This window comes from Folsomia candida, unplaced genomic scaffold (genome assembly GCF_002217175.1).
Source record: "Folsomia candida strain VU population unplaced genomic scaffold, ASM221717v1 Fcan01_Sc064, whole genome shotgun sequence".
NCBI lineage: Eukaryota > Metazoa > Arthropoda > Collembola > Entomobryomorpha > Isotomidae > Folsomia > Folsomia candida.
Window position 1 is genome coordinate 52,771 of NW_019091256.1, and position 20,759 is coordinate 73,529.

A 20,759-nucleotide genomic window follows, 5' to 3' on the forward strand; every position below is an offset into this window, starting at 1 on the left:
ATCGACACGCTGCGGCTCATAGCCTTGCTTTACGCTACTTTTGTAATCCCCATGTTTATCCAGGCGAGTGTGACGAAAGGATTTCGACCGGAGTTAATTTGTCAAGTCGTCAATCCGATTGTGGAATTTGGTAGACAAATTAAAGGTAAATAATTATAGACGTTAGAAAAGGTTGAACCACAAAGATACGAAACTTTCGAAATTTTCTAATGACGTATCCTTTTTCCTTTTGTGGCGTTACTGAAACGAGACTCAGCCAGGATGCTCTCACATCTGAATTTCATGTCGAAGGATATCATTTCCTTCGATTCGATAGGGAAACGCGAGGAGGAGGAGGATCAGGAATGTACATCGAGGAAGACTTGAAATTTCTACCTGTATATTACGACGTGGGATTTCCTCATGAAACTGAAGTCAACGTCGTTCAACTCTTCCCATCGTTTTCAAAACCTGTTATTGTTGTTTTAATCTATAACCCTCCACATGTAAATAAGTTACAATTTATTGACTCACTGGAATCTTTATTACATTTAGTTAGTAGGGATAAAGTTAATTATTTTATTATGGGCGACCTCAACATAGATTTGTTGGCTGACTCTCTTGCCAAAATTCGTTTATGTAATGTTGTAAATAGTATAGGTATTTCTCAAATTGTGGAAGATCCGACTAGAGTTAGCCTAACCTCTCAGACACTTTTAGATCACATTTATGTTTCTAATCCAAGTAGTGTTAAACAGTGTGGCGTCTTTTCGGTCACAACTTCAGATCACCGTTTCACTTATTTAGTTAGCAATTCCAAACAACCCAAACATACTTCAAAAATAATTGAATTTCGTTCGATTAAGAATTTTAATGCACCGCTTGTTGGCGAGTACCTTGCTAAAACTGATTGGTCTTGTTTATCAGAAACTTTAGATGTTAATTTACAATTTGATATGTTAGAGCAAACAGTTTTAAGTTATGTTGATGTAGTTTGTCCGATTAAGCGTAAAAGAATTAGAGGTAATGCAGTGGAATGGATGGACAGTGAGATTATAGAATTAATTCGTAGGAGAGACAAGTTAAAGAATAGTTTAGATAGAAATCCTTCACCAGATTTAAAGCGTGAGTATAACCGATTTCGTAATTTTGCAAAAAATCGAATATCTTTTAAAAAGCGTCATTATTTTAAAGATCAGTTTGCTAAGCTAGAGTCCAATTCTATTTGGAAAACTTACGATAAATTAACTGGTAAATCTATCAAGCAGTCAAACGATGTTAAACAACTTAAACTGGATGATGGTCAAACTGTTAATGATAAAGATAAAATTGCAGAACTTCTATGTAGTACATTTATTTTAGAAGATGAAACTACAGATTCAGAGAAAGTTGAATTGCGTAATTTATTAGATAATGCTGCTGCCGAGGATTTGTCTAATATAATTATTACTCCTGCAGATGTACTTGAGTGTATTTATAAGTTGAAACCAAAATCATCTATTCAAGATAAGATACCTATAAAAATTATGAAACCTTTACTTCCTTCTCTTGTTATTCCATTGTCAATATTTTTTAGCACAATTTTTGCAACTTGTAATTATCCAACTAGATTTAAAGAGGCTATTGTTTTACCATTGTTTAAGGGGAAAGGTTCACTTGTAGATCCAAATAATTATCGTCCTATAGCCTCACTCTTGTCAATTAGCAAATTATTTGAATACGTGCTCAAGCGTAAATTAATGTCAGGTATTGAAGCAAAAAATGTACTTGATAATAACCAGCATGGTTTTAGAAATGGCAGATCATGTACTACTGCACTAACTGTATTTTCTCAAAATATTTTTAACCAACTTGACAAACCGAATAACTATGTAGTAGTATGTTTTATTGATTTACGAAAAGGGTTTGATTCTCTTTCCCATTATCACCTTCTTAAAATGTTAATCAATGTTTATAAATTGAATGCTAAATTAGTAATACTTATAAGTAACTTTTTAAAGAATAGGCACTATTCTATTAAACTTGGTAAATATATGTCGAGTCGCTGTGTAGTTAATAGAGGTATAGGTCAAGGTTTCGTGACCGGACCTAATCTGTTTATTTTGTTTTTTAACAATATTGCTGAAGTTCTGACTGAATGTTTTTACACTGGGTTTGCCGACGATTTATCTGTAGCACTGTCAGGCGAGAATTTAAATGATGTAATTGCCAAAATGAATGTGAAAATGTCAAACCTTAGTGAATGGCTCATCAAAAAAGGGCTATCTATGAATTACTTTAAGACCAAGGTTATGATAATACGCAAAACTCAATGTAAAAAATTACCAAATGTTATACAACCGATAGTTATTAATGATGTGGAAATTGAAAGGGTGAGTCATTACAAGTATCTAGGAGTAATTATTGATGAGCATTTTACGTTTAAAAATCATTGTGAAAGTGTAGCTAAAAAAGTATGTGTGAATATTGGTATGTTACATAGATTAAGGAGATTTTTAACACCATATATGCTTACTATACTAATTAATGCTCATGTCAATTCTGTTACCGATTATTGTCTGACGATTTGGGGGCCTAGTCGTATAAACGATTTTGCTAACATCCAATCTAAGGTTACAAATCTCATTAAGATTTATTGTTATCCTAAATTATCAAAGTTTTATACTAAAACATACTGGAAGGCCCAGTCTGATTGTAAAATGTTAGAGAAGGCAAAAGTTGAATGTAGAAGTCTTCATTCTGATATAAATATGTATGACTTGTTGGATAAATTTAATCTATTATCTTTAACAGAGAGACTCCAATACTATTCATTGTGGAATTTGTTTAAAATTAAGAAATTTGGCACAAATATTCTAGAATTTGCCAATATGTACAAGTATGTAGTATCAGGATATCACACTCGTTGCTCTCAAAAGTTACAATTAGCAGTTCACAAATCTGCACTGTTTTCTAAGTCTGTTCAATATTTTTCGGTGCAAATATGGAATAGTTCGAGTGGAGATACAATTAGTGAAATATTAAATGTTGACCCAAAAATATCAGGTAATGTCAGAGCTCGTCTGACTGATTTTGTTATGACTAAGAGAAGTAATATGTATGTTTAATTTATCAATACTTTTAACTTTAATCATTTTATACATAGATATATTTAGTGTGTAGAAAGCCTCTTTGCTAATCTCTTCTTTTTCGTGTTACTTGTGGAAACCAGTCATTAAATTGTACTGACAAGAAATAACATGTGAATAAATGCCTAAACAAACAAACAAACAAACCTCGAAATCTGGTTTTATTTCAATATGCCATTCCTATTTCTATATTGTTTAAATTTTAAATTTGTTTTTATTTATTTATTTATATTTTGTGTTTACAAATTTATACATATTTATTTGTACTTTAATTTAAATAAATTTTGAGAAAAGTGGTAGATATTTAATTTCAAAGAATTTCCTGTTTTCGTTATGGCTCAACCTCTTATGGATTTAGAGTTGGATAAATGTCTCTTCATTTATTTATATAACTAAATAATTCATTATTGATTTCTTAGGTTTAGGGAAAATCGGACATAAAGCACCCCAAAATATAAATTTGGAGTTAATTTTGCAACTGGATATTCGACTTTCCCCTTTACTTTTTCCATTCGTGGTACCTATCTGTGTTTGGCTAGACATTGATCTGTTCCACGCTCTCGGAGAAGCCTTGATATTCCAATGGTCTAACTTCATCATAATCCCGCTACGAATCCTCGCATTAATCTGGGTTATTGAGGAAGGGCTCGCATCGGCATTCAGCTTATCTATCGTCGGGCAGCTAATTTTAGCGGGATCGCTTCAAATAATGGCGCGTTGCTTAAAAGTGCTGGAAAAGTTTGGGAAATCCGAAATCAGGATTATTAAAGTTTATAAGGAACTACAAATTTGGATTCGCTATTGCAACCAAAACTATGTTTACTTTGCTCTTCCACCTGTAGTATTTTTTGGCATGTGTACTCTAGTTTTCGCGAATTATTTGACGATAAGGATGCCTGGAAGGATTTCCTGGATGATATATTGGATTGCTCCGGGGACAAGTTTGGCAGGATTTTTGCTAATTTTGATGATACTGCCGGAGGCGTCGCTGGTGTGGGACAGGTCGGAAATTCTTTTGGGGATTTTGAAGGGGCGGTGCTACTCGAAATATGCGGTGAGGTTGTGCCGCTCCTTGGCTAAGGTGGGGATGGACGTGGGGCCTTTCGGACCGTTTAATAAGTCATGGAAGGCTTTGCTTGTGTGGAATGTTGCGAACCACTCGGTGAATTTATTGTTGACATTTTAGTTGTCTTCATACTTATACATTAATTGTTTAATAATTATACTTGTAAAAGTTTGTTAAAGAGATGAACGACGATTAACGATGAGTGGTGTTAAAATATAAAGTATCGCTGATTCAATTATTTGTTTACTGAATGCTTAGAAGACATCGATCTTGTGAAATGAAATGAAGATTTAGCAGCTGAAGATTTGCTGCCTTTCAGTAATAAATAATTACCCATGCCGCATAGGCCACACGGCACAATTGCCTCGGTTGGCTCAATAAGTGACTTAAGTTTGTTAGGTATTAAGTACTAAGTTTATTAAGTAGTTAGAATTATGACCCTTCCTAATTTTCCCAGAACAAATGGATTATTTTGATCTTACAAATTTATGAAATTTAGCAATTCTTCTAAATCAGTTAATCCTTCCTGATATTTTTAAAACAAAATTCTGATAAATTATTCTGTCTAGTCCTTTATTTTTTCAAAATCTATTACGACGTATAAATTTCTGGTAGATGTCTTCTGTATGTAAATTATTATTAAGGTTGAATCTATCGATTGAATATGCTCAACTTTTGTAAATTACTCATTAAATTAGTAATGTATTGCCTACGTTATTGAAAATAAACAAGTAAATAAAGATTCCGGCTTTATATGTTGCTATAAACTAAATTGTAATAGCAGACTTGCTTTTGCAATTGGGTAGCTATTTCCTCAACATTTATTCGTGACTACAAGAAAATAATTGTTAGTCTTAATGATTCCAAAAATTACAAAACTGGTCCCATTGTAATTCTTTTGGGTGACTTGATACTGGCCATGATAATCATGCCACATCATCACAATTTCCTGGTTAGTGTTGGTGGGGTTCGACCAAATATTAAAAACATAATACCCCAATGGCTTTACCCAATGGCGCAAGATTGTTGGAAGAGTTAAATTCTTCCCAAATCTTGTCAAATCAACGAAGTTGTTTTAATTGATAACTCGATGGTCATTATTCGATGCATGTCAGAAAGTAATGTATACATTCCGATTGCAATATGTCAGATGATTTTGTACCCATTTAACAAACCATGACCACTCAACATCCATAAATTATTGGGCACTCTGGATATCTTATCACTTCTGAGCTACATAATCAACAGTTACATAACAAATTGTCGTGTCAATGTAAAGTTGATTAAAGATTTGCGTCAATGGACAATCTATAATTAATATAATTCACCAAATCAATTTGGACTTTACGTGCTGTGTGACGCACATTGATGGTATAAAATGACAACTTTCCTGGCCAATGTCATTTAATTTAACTTCTTGACAGACATGAGCAAAATGTTGCTTCGTTTTTTACTCGTCGTCGCCTGCCTTCACATTTGCCGTAGTTTCGTTCAGGAGATCACCTTCTACACAAGGCCTGGCTCGATCTGGGAAGCAAAAACTTTCACCTCGAAAGAACCAGATCTCACGCTATATCAACCCCTACTGGCGGACGTTACGTCATATTGCGCTAGAGGATTGTAAGAATTATGTTAAATTAAAGGTCGCAAATATGTGTATTATATAAGAAGTTAGGTAATAGGCGTTAATATGTTTACAACCGGATGACCCTTTGGTTTTAACGTTGTCACATCGCGATCACCAGCGAATTTGTAGAAATTTATTACCGGGAGGTGACATACCGCAACTGCACGCTAACAAGAAAAACGAATATGGTAGAGTCATGCAGATCGTAGTCACCACCAGGCGAATAGTTTGAAGGGTTTATTGAGTAAATTAAGGCTTTAACTTAGTGGTAAAATAATTTTTTAATTGTGTTTTATTATTTCAGCTGGCGAGGATTCCATTGGCCCAATTACCACAATTTTAAATTCAGGACCACGGCATATGATGGTAATTTATTTTGCGAGAACGTCACCCTTCCTACCATGATGTCTTTGAGGTATCTGGGCCCTTTGGACGTATCAACTCCTTCCTTTTCAGTCTACGGTGGGACTTACGAGTCCAATTGGGGCGGAGAAGAAAAGACATTTACAGGCTTGAGGGCGAACGATTTTGGATTTCCTCCCAAAGGGATAACGATTACTGGAGGGTCAAGTTGGACTGTGTTTAGTAACAACAATTACACCGGAACCGCTACATGTTACAACAGCTCACTTTTGATTTACAAACGAAAGTCCCTTAAGATGGATTATGTCAGCGGAGCAAGGGTGCCAAACGTGACAGGGCACGGAATGCTCTTTATGAGATATTAAACTGTATAGCATGTATTTATGTCAAAATTTGGAAGAATTACAATCCTACTAAAATTTGATTGGAAATAAAAATATGGTTGTGCATACGTATTTTTAACTAACCTGTTTTATGGAGCCCGTAGCACCAGGTCAGTATGACGGGGCCTTACTGAAAAATTTAGCCGCGTCTTCACAAACAACAGAATTTCATATTTCCCCCTAACCTCTATCTTTCTAAAGCGAGTGTTGCATACACAGGCTACATGAAAGGAAGACAGAAGTGAATGTGATGGCTGAGAGTCTACGTTCGTTCTGAGAACGTAAACGTCGTCAGAATCACAGGGCAGCCGTCTTACCTTATCTTACTCTGACCAAATGTGCTGAAGTCGAAGGGCGAAAAGCTGTCTATAGCTGTCGTATGCCAGATCGTCGGCCACACTCATATGATAGCCCTGGTTTTCTTTATTACTTAAACCGGTCGCATATTCGGTATACTTAGTCACCCAGGCGAACGGGAAAGCGAACAATATGATGCCGCGTTCACGTCAACGTAACGTGGAAACCTCTGCAGAGTGTTCATATACCGGGCACATGCGGTCTACTAAATGATAAAGGCGTACTATACGCCTACTCCACATTTATATCCCTGCAATGATATTCAAATGTCGAATATTTTATGAGGCAGAGAGTAACTATTTAGAATGATACATAAGCCATACTTACCGATAAGTAAACGTATGTGAATTTGCAAATGTAAATTTAACCATGTAAGATTTTTGCTTCTCATATGAAATTCATGTTTTGTGGACCATGTAGGCAGAGAGAATGTAACTGTAGATGAGTTTGGGCTTCTTCAGGGTTAGAGGGGGCATAGTACCGCATATTATTTATATTTTCAATCAACTCTAAGGACACAAATTTTTAGATATTGTGCTGCATGTGGTGGTCACGGTAGCAATGAGGAAATTTATGTATACTATAGTGCTACTTTATGTATTTCATGTTTATGTAAATACTTGATTTAGTTGGTAATTTTCAACGAGATATCTTATGTACATATATTTTACACGAATATATTTAAAGGTATATACATATGAAATCAAAATATCTTTATTGCAGAAACACGCACAAACTTTACAAATTGATGTCCTAATTTAGATTATGTTCTTCCAAAAGGGAAAGAAGAGATTAGAATAGTAGATATTAATAAGGTAAAAATTCTAACTTGTGTATTTTAGAAAAAAACATGTCAGATTTTGTTAGCTCGAATTTAAGTAGAATCATTGGAATTGCTCTTGAATGTAAATACTCCTGATTAAATTAATCTGTGTACTTGATCCGATATTTATCAAATACCCCACTCTTTTTTGCCAAAGTCAGATCTCTACGAAGTATGTCCCACGACGGGATAATCATGGATGGATAAATGTCAGGAATAAAATGAGCCAGTTTTTTACTCCAAGTAATATCTTTTTTCCCCTGAAGGAAAGGCATATAGAATGCCGGGGGTTCCTCGAGTATCCGTCTGCGGTCATCTTCGTACTCCAGGATTTGCCTGATGTATTCGTTCATGGTGGAGTTCGTGTCAACCAAGCTTCTGAGTAGATCGAAAAAGTCATCAGGTTCCAGTACATCGACCTTGATCCCAAATCTTTAGCTAGTTCATCAAACTCGCGTTCGTCACCTACAATATACAAATTCTTAGTTAATTCTACCCAGCAACACAAATACAATATCTACATTAAAAACTTACCCAAGTCTGGATTAATCACGTTGTACATTTCATAAGGTGTGTCCTCCATAAAGAACAATCTCAGCGAGTATTCCGCACATAGATCGACCGGCATCATGCAGATGGGAACTTTCTCAGCTATCATATACCCGAGATGCATATAAGCCAAGAACCGCGTCATTAGGAAGTTTTCTAGAGAAATATTTCCACCAATTTGGCTATCGCCACAAATATTCGGCATGCGGAAAACTTTGCAAGGAACACCCCGAGAAACTGCTTGTTCTGCAAGATTGTCACATATTAATTTAGAAATTATGTAAGCAGAGTTGGGAAATTGATCAACTTGTTCTAGATTAGGCCACGTTTCCTTGTAAATCTCATCTTCCCCTAATTCTTGTTCGGCTCCGATGGACGAAACTTGGTAGACGTATTTCAATTTGTTTGCCACAGCAAATTCGAGGATATTCTTAAACCCTTGTACGTTTATTATTCTGCTGCTGTGCGGGTTTTTCGTATTACTATATCTTTCAGGAAGGGTTACGTTGACTGCTAAATTGAGTACTGCATCTACTTCAGAAGATATTTTGGAGTAGGTTGTAGAATTCATCCCTATCAATTCTTTTCCCACATCCCCTGTTATCGTTTCCACCCAACCTTCCAAGTCTTCAATGGAGAGTATATTTTTGGCTTGCATACATCGTCTGAAGCGATCATCGGTTGAAAGTAAAGAATTTGGTCTCAAAAGGCAATAAACTTTTTTAATGTATGGATACTTGTATCGTAATTCTCGCAGTATATACGGGCCGAGGGTACCTGTTACCCCAGTAATTAAAACCGTCGAAATATCGTTTATGGGACACAAAGTGGATACTATGTCGTAACCAACTTGAATCGTATCCGGTAATTGTGCATCTTGAATGACTAGTTCCTTTAGTTCAGATCGGGTGAGGTTCGGGATTGATTCATTTCCAGAAATGAGGTCCACCAAACGGGCGGATAATTCTGCAACTGTTTTGCAATCCTTAACTGAATTGATTGATATTTTAACTCTCTTCCCGACAGATGATTGTAATCCATTTTTCATTTCCACCATCATCAAGGAATCCATTCCCAAATCTTGAAAATTTGCATGGTCGTCAATTTGCTCATTTTCGTTCATTTGTAACGTAACTCGTATAATCTGTTTTACATATTTGCGCAAGATGTTTTCACGCGCCTCTATTCCAATAGCTGAGTCGTACTCTATCCAAAATTGCTCGCCATCAATTTGTTGTATCCTAGATGCCGACTCGTCATAAATATTTGCAAGTAACCCTCTTAGAAATTTCTTTCAAAAGTCACTAGCACCAGCAATTCCCCCAGGCTGTAGAATTTCTTTAAAGTCATTTCGCCACCAGCCGCCAAATACTCCGGTGATAGTATTCTTTAAGGTTGATGGGTCAATGCAGGCATCCTCCAAGGCTTCCCATACAACCTTAAGTGCAATACGTTGCTGCGGGTCCAGATATCTCAAGTCGGCTTGATTCGTGTTAAAGAATTTTGCATCAAACATATCCAGTGGGCAAGATAAAAATCCAGCCTCTGTTTGGCGGACGCCATCCATCATGATAAAGGCACTATCTTTTGTCCACCTCCATTCTGGGACGCGTACAATTCCATCGATTCCGTTTTCCAATAATGACCAGAATTCGTCAATATTGTTCGCACCTGGATATCTGCAAGCCATCCCGACAATTGCGATTGAGTTACAAAGTTCGTTTTCCAGCATTTCAGAATAGGATCAAACTGTAAAATGATTGTTAGGTAATTAGTTCATAAAGTTAAGATTATTCGGGTTTATTACTAAATCTTGTGTATATTGAGGAGAGCTTTCACCATCTGCTAATTTTCCAGTTTTTTCTTCAATACATGTCGTGGAGATTGCATTTCATGATAATAATATATGTATATATTATATATGAAAGAGAAGATTTCACATTGAGTATCATTGAGAAGTAGTTGATCTATTTATGATAATCAGGTGGGCACAGTGTGTATTAGGGATTTAATGTGTCGACACAAGTTCTTTGTCTCTAACTTTGTCGGAAAATTTGTGTAAGTCCTTCAGTCTGAACGTCGATTTTATTGTGACTTTATTTTACCACCAAAATTATGGCCTTCAGCACTTATTCTCGCTCGTGACTTTATCAGAGTCAGTCACATGTCCCACCAGTCACTCTAAATTAAGTAGTCAAAATTTACATAATTCGTAATGACTTAAGAATTAAATTCACAGTAACTAAAATGAACTTTAATATCCGTGTGACATTCGATCGCCTTATTACCAACAAAACTCCAACTACATAACGAATACCGTCCTCATAATTATCCTTCACTGCACACTAATATCGCATATATTGTTAGAAATCTCCAAATGATTACAGTACATATTACTTCTGTTTCAAATCTTTTGAAAGCCGTAAATTAAAAAAATCCGTCCCTCAAAATTATTCTAGCTAGAGAATTAGTCTAGTTGAAATTTTTCTAGTTGGATGTAATTCGTAGTAAATGAGATATAATAAATGAGATATAAGAAAGAGAAATGAAACTCAAAGTGTTAGATGTCGCAAGATAGAAAACAAATTATTTACCAGTTCTTTAGAACGGATCGGAGATACAAGTGAATTCCAAATTTTCGTCAAATCATACTCAAAGGTGTAGAACTTTTGACATGATACTTCCATGGGATGACCTCCATTCATGAAATACACCATCTTCACATCATCTCCATTAACTGCTTGGGGATATTCGCTGAAATACAGATATTTATTACGTATTCTATAATGTGTCAAATTAATAATATCAGTAATATATATATTTATCTCTACTTTTGTAGTTTTATGTAACTGACTAGGAAATGTTAACCTCTTTACAGTAGGTAAGTTTTCCGTAGAATTCCTCGAGCTGAGCAATACTATTTTTCGTGCAAGTGGTGTCATTTTCATTTTCAATTTCAACAATTTGATCAATCATCATTCCAGTTCTCTTTCCATGTTTCGAGTTGACAAAAATTGCAGCATGACGATGCTCATCCGTGTCGATCCACTGCATACCTTTGTCGCGGAAGATTGAGTCGCAATTTTTCAGAACGAGGCAATTGCAGTCTAGAAATACGCTGCCTTTGAGTTGAGGAATTCGGAGGATGTCAAGTTTTGCCAGTGAGCGGAATTGCAAGTTTCTCCCATCCTTAGGTTTTCCCCTTGGGTTTATACGGCGACAAACTTGAAACTCGGATTTCAGTAGCTCCCTAAATTTAAATGCATAAAATTATTTATAATTCGATTAACAGCATAAACAAACGTCAACTATTGAGGTTCGCATATTATTTAAACAATATTTATCACAATTTGTACACGAATTATCAACGTTGTGAACAATGTTCTGAAAAACAACCTACTTCATCTCCACGCCTTTTAGTAAATCTCTAAAATCAGGTTCATACAATTATTTTTATTTTGATGAACACTTATCAAAATAAGTATTTCAAGGACTTATGTTCAGCTATTAAGTTCTTATGTAGGCGTTTAATAACGAATGAATACTATTCTAAAATATATTTGTATAGCATGTACAAATTGTATAATTGAACATATCAATTAGAAATATGCAATTTTAGCACGTTTAGCATGCTATATGGAAACTTCATAAAATTTATTAGTGAGATTTATGAAAAAATATCGCTATCCGCTTTTAGTAGTTATTGTCTAATTTGCAATATTTTACTAATCTAATAAATTAGTTTTCCTTTTCACGCTATTTAATGTCGACTCTGAAATATGCTCCGTGGAACTGCTTAAAGTAACACTTACAATTCAGTTTTATTCATGTAAAAATCCTACCGTGATGAAAACAATTTTGCGTTGTTACGCATCAAGAGTAAGCGAACTCATAATTTGGGAGTTTTTCTAATAAATTTGCTAGAATTTTAGCGTGTGGCGGAGTTTTAAAATATTTACCCCGCCAAGTCTTAGAATTTTAAAATCGCTACAGCTTTTTAATTATTGGAGCGAGTTCAAAATTCTAAAAAGATGTATTTTTTTAATTCCTTCCATTGGAACATAAATTTTTTTATATATTTCGAAATAAAAAAATTGGTGAAAACTCGAATATTAAAAATTTGTAGAAAATTTTAAAATTTAAAATTTAAAATTTTGTTAAGGAAGTAATTCTAAACATGCTTATTTTAGATTTTGAAATCGCGACACAATTCGAAAAGACTATAGCGATTTCAAATCGGTGATTTGAACATTCGAGGTATTGGCTGGGTATATATTTGAAATTCCTGCCACACGCTAAAATTGAGTAAATTTATTAGAAAAAAGGCCATTCGTTAATTTCTGATGCGGAACAAAATAAAATTTTTCGCATGACGGTCGGAGTTATAAACCTGAATTGTTAGCGCAATTAAATCCAATTGTATGACAAACTTAGATATCTACATGGACTCTTTTTAGTTGTATTTATGCGCGTCGTCATGACATGGTGAACAATGTGAAAAATAACTTACTTCATCTCCTGTGATACGTCTTCGGAAATAATGACACCGAGCGGTCTCGTGGTCAAACTTCGCCTTAGAGACCGTCCCAGGCCGATACATTTCCACGCTTCCGCTTCCTTGTCATCTCCGGCGTACGTTATCCACATCTGACTCCCTAAACAGTTGCAGAAAATTAATTCAAAATTGCAAGACTTACCAATTTTTGAATTTCGAAATATACAAAACCCCGAAAATATTAATTTTCAAAATTTTTTAAACTGAATTTTTATATTCCAAAGGAAGGAATTCTAAAAATACATCTTTTTAGATCTTTCGAATTCGCTTCAATATTTAAAAACTATAGCGATTAGAAAATTAGGGAACTAGGCGGGGTAAATAATTGAAATCCCGCCACACGCTAAAATTCCAGTAAATTTTTTTAGCGATCAGAAATGAGTAATTTATTGCCCAAAAAAATATAAAAATGTGATAAATACAGGAATAAAAATAATTCAATTTCTGCAAATTTCGGTAGATTTTTACTTTGTTTCACCTCGAGTTTCTATTTTATTTGAATTTTGCAAAAAGCTTACCAATATCTCCACCCATTCCTATAAGATTAGATGAGAAATATAATTTCCAATCAAATTTATAAATTCGGTAAAACCAAAAATCTTTATTTGAAACAAATTGAAAAAGGCTGGTTTGTTGGATGCTGTTAAATAACAACTGGAACCCCTAATTATTCTTCGGACGCTTAAATACGCAAAAATAAATCTATGAATTAGTTACCGAAAAGTCTGGAAGAAATATAATATTGCGCAACTGCCCTCTCGGTAGAAAGTACAAGTATGACCCGAAATACATACAATCCATATTATTCAGTATACAAATTTGTGTACAATGTGTAAAGAAGATAAACTCAAATATTCTTAAAGCAGACAAATTCCCCAAAATTTTATTTAGATTAGGTAAAGGATAAGAAGTCAGTTTTATGAGCAAAGTACCTCGAAATTCTAATCTCGTAGATATCCAATATATATCGCCACCAAAATTGCATCTGCCTGACTTATGCAAAGTAAAGCCGGTACTTCAATTAACGATCTGGTTTATAATCTCTCATTTTTATTGCATCCGTTCGCTTATGAATTTAAAGGTTTTCTTTGGCGAACTTTGATTTATTTATATTTTAATTGCTCTCTAGGTTAGTAGTGCTTGCAGAATGAAAACAGCTTTACGACGGGATGTACTTCAAATGTGTAGATTTTGTTGGATAAATTGGGCTATAAAATATTATACATTTCGCTAATATGCATGCATTTGATTTGTAGCTTCATCGTATCATCTGCGACTTCCTTGTTCATATTGTTTGCATAAATCAACTGTGATGGGAAAAACTGGGAGAAATTAATTATCATAATCACCACTCACAAGAATTAATCGCCAAGAGGAAAAATTTAAATATTTTACGGAACATTACTTCGCCTAAATTATACAATTCATTGGTTGGAAAAGTTTGTCACGTTTATAATAATTATCACAATTCGTTTCGTAAAATTATGTATGTCTTATGTGTGAATCATTGTGGAAAACTATTTAATTGAGGGACAAGCTACACGAAATGTAGCTTGTCCCTCACTAATGTCGTTCAACAAAAAAGCCAATAGCTCATAAAACCTTAATATTCTTACATAAAAATAATTTCCACGGGTAGCGTTATCCCTGCCGAGAGGAGGAAGAAAGCTCCTGAGAAGAATGTTACCGTACTGCGATACACGAAAGCGTACGTTGGCATGGTGACCAATGGGAGAAGGCTGTCAATCGCGCCCAGTAGTGCGAATAATTTACCGACTTCGTTAATCGCCACCGATTTTGAGAGCATGGATTTAACAACAACTCCAATTGTGCCATTCATCATGTCCAGGACGGAGGCTGTATAAAGTTGTGAAAATTGCTAAATATTTTAGAAGTTAAATCATTGAATTTTAAAATATATAAATTATTCTATTTTTAATATTTCCTATCCAAATGAAAAGTGAAACTGCAACGGGTTTCCCATGGGATGGGAATAAGCGGAAAACGAGAGACAAGGAAAAGCGGGAAATGGATAAGACTGGGAAACTAAGCATCATCCAGTATCCAGTTATCCCAAATTTTTTTTTAATTTTTCCAATTTCCCACAAATTTTCCCACTTTTTTAAACTCTCCAGTAAAAAGAAGCTTTTAGTCGTTACAAACTAAAAATAATGTCCACAGTGAGAATGCGTCACGCAAAAAATATTAGCGTGGCGTGTTTACTCGCATGACTACTTACCGCAAAACATCATTATCCGCGTCGTAGTAAACGCGTACATTGTCGATCCCGAAATCTGGCTTATTCCTGACACAAATCCCACTAGTGGATCGGACAGTTTAAGAGTTTTGCTTAACACAAACATCGAAAGAAAAACCCCACCCGCACTCAGCACCCAGTTAATCATTGAAAAGAACCCAAAATTGCTGATATTCCACTGAAGTCTCTCCCTGACGAAGAGGTACACAAGTGATTGCTCAGCACCTGGCGAAGCGTAGCAAATGTGGGCCAAAATCAGCAAGTAGAACCACAAAGCGTGCTCCCGCTTTTGAAACAGCATCCCAAACACTTGTATCAAATTCGTTACCGGGTTGTATTTTCTCCAGCAAGGTTTGTCCCCGCTATATTTAGCGGTCCTATCATTTTTCCCGCTAAATTTTTCAATCGTATCTCTTTCCCCACTAAATTTTTCCACCTCATCGTTTTCCCCGCTATATTTAGCGGTCCCGCCATTTTCCCCGCTATCGATAAAGACTGCCTCCGGTTTTCCGTTTCTGACCTTCAAGAACACTATAAGAAACGCTAATCCCGATAATCCCACAGGAATTAGTAGCGACTTTACCATTCCGACTTGACACTTCATTAAGAGTCCGCCAAGCATGAACCCGATGGGCGTACTGGATCTCACGGATGCCCAGAAGACGCCCATTCTCACCGTCCTGTTTTTCGGCGTTGTCGTATCGCAAATGTACGATCCCGCCGACATAGAGTACACTGTAGCGCCGCCGCTCAAGGTGGTCGGCAACATGGCGAGAAGTGAGATGTAGACGGCGCTAATTTTTCCGAGGCATAGGTAGCCAACGATCATCATCGTTGGCATTAACATTAATCCCATGGTTGAGATGACGAGGGGAATTTTCCGCCCGTGGGTGTCACTCCATGGTCCGGTGAAGAACACGACGAAGACGGTGATACAGCTGAACACGACGGACGTGACGGCTTGAATACCCGCGACGGCTTTTTGAATTTCGCGCTCCTCTGTTTTGTAAGTGATGTTGCTAAACATATCAGGCTTGAATTAGTAAAAATAAATGGTTGGGTTTTTAAATTTCTAAAATCGATCTCGGGAAGCTTACAATGGGAAGGTGTCAACGGCTAATCTCAGATTTGAATCGGACCAATTTTAATTTGTTCACCTCTAAAAATAATGGGACCCAGTGGCGCAACTATAATTTGGGGGCCCCTAGGCAAAAAAAGTGGAAAATTATATAGGTTTTTCTAAATTTATCATGTGTTAATTAATCATTTGAAGCAGTAATGGCCTTTTGACCGCTTTGTAAACTACTCATGTTTTCTCATGTTTTCTCCACGTAGCGAGTTTGGTCAATAATTGGGTGATATCGAAGAAATTTGAATCATAGATTAATTAAATATTAGCTACAATATCCACCGTATTAAATTCCGCCACTCAGGGTAGTAAGCACTCTCCCAGTTCCTCTACACTTGTAGAGTATTATGACCGTCCCATTGATTTCAAATCATAATTTTCACCCAGTTCCTCACCTGAGAAATTGACGTCCCAACTAAATATGTTTTATGTAATATTGGAAGCTAAACTAGTTAATTTTGCTTAACAGTTGCCCAGATCAATTGTTTTTATGCTAGATCACAAAATAATTTCTTCATCCTTATATGTAAGGAGGAATAACAATTTAAGTTCCTACATAGGTTCTTAATTTCCTCTTTAATTAGGAAGGAAGTATCAGTATGGTGTGGAACTTACGTTCCTCCTCATATAGAGGTAAAAACCAAACCTTCCAGACTGCACTTGGAGAAATTAATTTTCTTGGAGAAAAATTCTGAGCGCTTTTAGCGGAAGAAATTTTGGATTTACGCTTAATAAAATTAACCCAAACCAGGCATAAGAACAGTGTTCCACTTTGGCAAATCAAAAATCATTGTGCACATTCGTATGTTGACTTAGCCAAAAGTATGTATTCAATGGTCAAAATGTTCGGTATCTATATAATCGGGCAAGAACGAATATAAACCCAAAAATTTATTGAGGTAGACTGACATTTGTTAAATCTAATTTGACCGTAAAATTAAATTACATAATTAATGGGCAGACAGAAAGTTGTTGGAATAGTACTTCTCTGAAAGCATAAACGCGTAGTTTTCAGATGTGCAATTTTTTTTACACATTTTTGTGTAAAATAACTTCTTCCATAGCAGAACTGTATTTTTCAATATCTTCAAGTCAGAAATTCCTCTGAAATCGAAATTCTCCAACACCAATGTTTGCAACAAGCTTTAAATATGCCAACGATGGACCTTTGTCTTTGCGATACACATGACAAAGAAAAATATGCACTTGGTCAAAGCAACATTCAAATTTATGACGACCAGACGGGAAAAAATCAGTGTGAGCAAAATGTTTTGGGCTTCGTGACGCGCCGTTGTGCCGTTTTGCTGCGCCGTTTTGCCCATTTGCCGGATTGCCTCTTTGTATGCTTTAGCATAGGGTCTAAAGGAAAACGGCAAGGGGCTTTTACTCCGCAAAACGGATTGCCGTTTTGTCACATTGCCGGTTTGCTGCGGAGTACATTGTGAAAAATTACTGTCCCAATAACTTTCTGTCAGACCTTTAGAATCGCGAAAACGGATTGAGGCCCCCAATGTTTTCCTAGCTTATTGATTTAAAATTGTGCAACTTTTACGGTATCACAATAAAATAGAATTGACGAGCCCAAAAATAACCTTATGATTAAAGATTTTGACATTTTAAAATACATCTATGCGACGCAGTTTTATTTACAGATATTTTATTTTTAATACAGGTAGGTAACCTCGGGGCCCACGCTGGCGCGGTAATTTTTGCCTACCCTGCTTATGTGCTAATTGCGCCACTGATGGGACCTGTATTTTTTTATATAATGCGCCCATTTTAGCGCGTGGCGGGATTTTCAAATATTTTTCCAGCCAAAATTTCAAATTTTCGAATCGCTGTAACTTTTTGAATTTTGGCGCGAATTAAAAAAACAAAAGACGTGTATGATTAGATTGGGTCCTACAATATAAAAATTCAGTTTTGAAAAATTTTGGAAATTCGCGTTTTTAGACTATTTATGAATTTCGAAATATTCAAAATCCCGAAAAAATTCGAATTTTCAAAATTTTTTGATAATGAATTTTTATATTGTAGAGGATCTAAGTCTAAGCATACACGTTTTTTGTTTTTTGAATTCGCGCCAATATTCAAAAAGTTACAGCGATAGGAAAAATATTTGAAAATCCTGCCGCGCGCTCAAATGGGCGCATTATATAAAAAAATACAGGTCCCATTATTTTTAGAGGTGAACAAATTAAAATTGGTCCGATTCAAATCTGAGAATAGCCGCTGACACCTTCGCTTTGTTAGTACAGTTTGGTTGAAAAATCACGTACTTTTAACAAAAAATATGCGAATTTTATAACCGATATTAGCTTACACTTTGTTAATAATCTCTTTGCAGACTTCCATATCGTAGCCCAGATCGACACGACAAGTCGTTTCCATCCTGATATTTTGAAACAAGAGAGTAGAAACTACCATGCTGAGCACGAGGAGGAATCCGGCCGGTTCTACCGACAAATCCTTGCACGAGATCCAAAATGATCTTCTCTCATTATTCAGAGGCATTCTTACTAAGAATTTCTTAGTTCAATTAAACAGAAACTTTTCAAATGTTTATCTGATTTCTTTAAACTCCTGTATTTTGCACTGCTAATTGAACAGATCCAGCTGTATCTCTGTTGGCATACTCAAGTATTCCACACATCTGATATCAGTCTCTGTATACTTGTCTAATAAGTTGGAGATATATCTATTTCGATAATGGAGAGATAAACCTATCAGGCAGATTGGAGTGAAACAATTTTTTATCTATGTTCTGCTTAATCGTGTTATTATGCATTTTTCTTAGGTGAGGCAAAGCCGGAAAGCTGGGCCCCGTTTCAAAAAGCAAATGCAATATGCGCAAGTGGGGCCCGGCGAAGCCTAAGTATGCATTCCGACCCACCTCTGAAAAACTCCCACAAATCTCACGCCTAAACGACGCATCTTATCGAAAAATGACAAAAGGCAAAATAGTTAGAGAATTCCATTTCCCAGGGTCCGAAAATTCAAATTTTTAAAATTTTGAGTAGTTCCGTCACAATCGAATTTTGAAACTTTCAGACGGCTGATGTCTGATTAAAATTTTGACTTTCTTATTACCATAATTGTACAAATTATTCTTTAGGGGAAGCTCTATTTTTCATGCATTACATGTGTTGAGCTAAAAAATTTATTGAATTGGTGATACAACAATTAAGAAATATATTTAGTTATATAGATGTAATTACTAATAGTAACTACAGCCAAATGACCGGGCCATCTAAAAGCAATTGTATGAGTGACATAGTGGCAGACGCTCCGCCTGCTGGGCAGGAAGGCTAGAGTTCGAATCTCCTTGGGTTTATATTTTTGCAACTTTTTTTAACTTTCACATCATCAAAAATGAACGAATTTTTGTCAAAGTTACCACCACACCCCCTTATATTGTGGGGGTGGTCAAAAAATTATTTGGCGACTTTTTGCAAAATAATTTTGCATATTTAATATCTGGTCACCAGATATTAAACAGAAAATTTCGAGCCACCAGATTCTGGCCCAAAACATGAATATATTTACAATTTCACGGGGATTTTCATGTAGCCAGAGAGGGAGGAGGCATTTGGAGGAGAAGCAATTATTTGCCGACCTTTGACTCTACGACCTTGCAGCACACCTGGCGACAATATTCATGCGTACATGTATATGTCGATCAGGTAGTCTAAAAAAATTAAATTCACCACATACGTAGTCCAGTGTGAATAATTTGGTGGATATACTTCCTTACGAATTTTTTTAATCATCGCAAATATGAAAAATTTGCAAACTAAAAAATCTAGTTAATTTTATGTGTTTTAGCCGAACTAAGTGCTTTTGCACCCATGTTGTCTGTCTGTCCATCCGTCGTCTGTGTCACAATAAGTTTTGAACGGATTGACTGATTTGGATGAAATTTTGCAGAAACATGTTTCTGGGCAATGCGACGACCGACTTCGAAGATAGGTTTGATCAAAAAGATTTGGACCGGTGGGGTCATATCAGTGGTGTGCAAATTTAAAAGCAAAGGAGAGACCCTTAGTTTTTTGGCTTTTGGAGCAAAATATTCGAAATGTCGTAACAGGCTGAAACTCGGTATGACGGTCCTAGTGGAGGTAGGAATTCGGAAATGAAGGTTAAAATTGAAAATTTTTCAACTGATGGGACCGGGTGGGGTCACCCCACTGGGGTGACCCATACCGCGTTTAAAATATGCTCCTAGAAACTGTAAATTTGGAAGCTAAATCTCTGGTGGTTTTTAATAATAGAATATGAAATTAAATTGGAAATATTTTCAGCGAAAATATTACCTCTGGGTTAAAATTTTCACCCAGAGGTACCCTATGGAGTAACCCCCAATGATTTTCAGAGTTTATCATAGAATGCCGAAATTCGGTATTGACGCCCGTAATGACTTGTCATGAAATAATACGATGTATGTATAATTTGTAAATTTTTCTACAGGAATGACCCATTGCAACAAATTGATGCTTTTTAATGCAAAGAGTAATCGGACAATTTAATAGAGAACTGAATGTAA

At 35.7% G+C, this 20,759-nt stretch overlaps 3 protein-coding genes across 7 annotated transcripts; 1 reads left to right on the top strand and 2 right to left on the bottom strand.

The window, feature by feature from the left end:
• Window positions 1–5,569: 5,569 nt before the first annotated feature.
• LOC110862658 lies at window positions 5,570–6,618 on the top strand. Its single transcript, XM_022111872.2, has 2 exons — window positions 5,570–5,793; window positions 6,105–6,618. Exons 1-2 carry the CDS (start codon window positions 5,600–5,602, stop codon window positions 6,526–6,528), a joined length of 618 nt encoding a protein of 205 aa, XP_021967564.1. The 5' UTR covers window positions 5,570–5,599; the 3' UTR covers window positions 6,529–6,618.
• A 1,209-nt stretch (window positions 6,619–7,827) lies between these two features.
• On the bottom strand, window positions 7,828–10,008 carry LOC110862653 (probable polyketide synthase 30). Its single transcript, XM_022111866.2, has 3 exons — window positions 8,261–10,008; window positions 8,146–8,191; window positions 7,828–8,104 (listed from the first exon to the last, which is right to left on the bottom strand). Exons 1-3 carry the CDS (start codon window positions 9,396–9,398, stop codon window positions 7,828–7,830), a joined length of 1,461 nt encoding a protein of 486 aa, XP_021967558.1. The 5' UTR covers window positions 9,399–10,008.
• Window positions 10,009–10,234: 226 nt separating this feature from the next.
• LOC118433628 lies at window positions 10,235–18,845 on the bottom strand. 5 transcript variants are annotated; one of them, XM_035845778.1, is made up of 7 exons: window positions 18,540–18,845; window positions 15,671–16,106; window positions 15,070–15,607; window positions 14,447–14,687; window positions 13,349–13,366; window positions 12,786–12,930; window positions 10,235–11,525 (listed from the first exon to the last, which is right to left on the bottom strand). In XM_035845778.1, exons 1-6 carry the CDS (start codon window positions 18,728–18,730, stop codon window positions 12,897–12,899), a joined length of 1,458 nt encoding a protein of 485 aa, XP_035701671.1. In that variant the 5' UTR covers window positions 18,731–18,845; the 3' UTR covers window positions 10,235–11,525; window positions 12,786–12,896. The 5 variants fall into 5 exon arrangements, with proteins under 5 accessions (XP_035701671.1, XP_035701668.1, XP_035701669.1 ...); XM_035845775.1 differs by having other exon boundaries at window positions 10,235–11,029; window positions 11,144–11,525; window positions 15,070–16,106; XM_035845776.1 differs by having other exon boundaries at window positions 10,235–11,029; window positions 11,107–11,525; window positions 15,070–16,106.
• Between the last annotated feature and the right edge of the window lie 1,914 nt (window positions 18,846–20,759).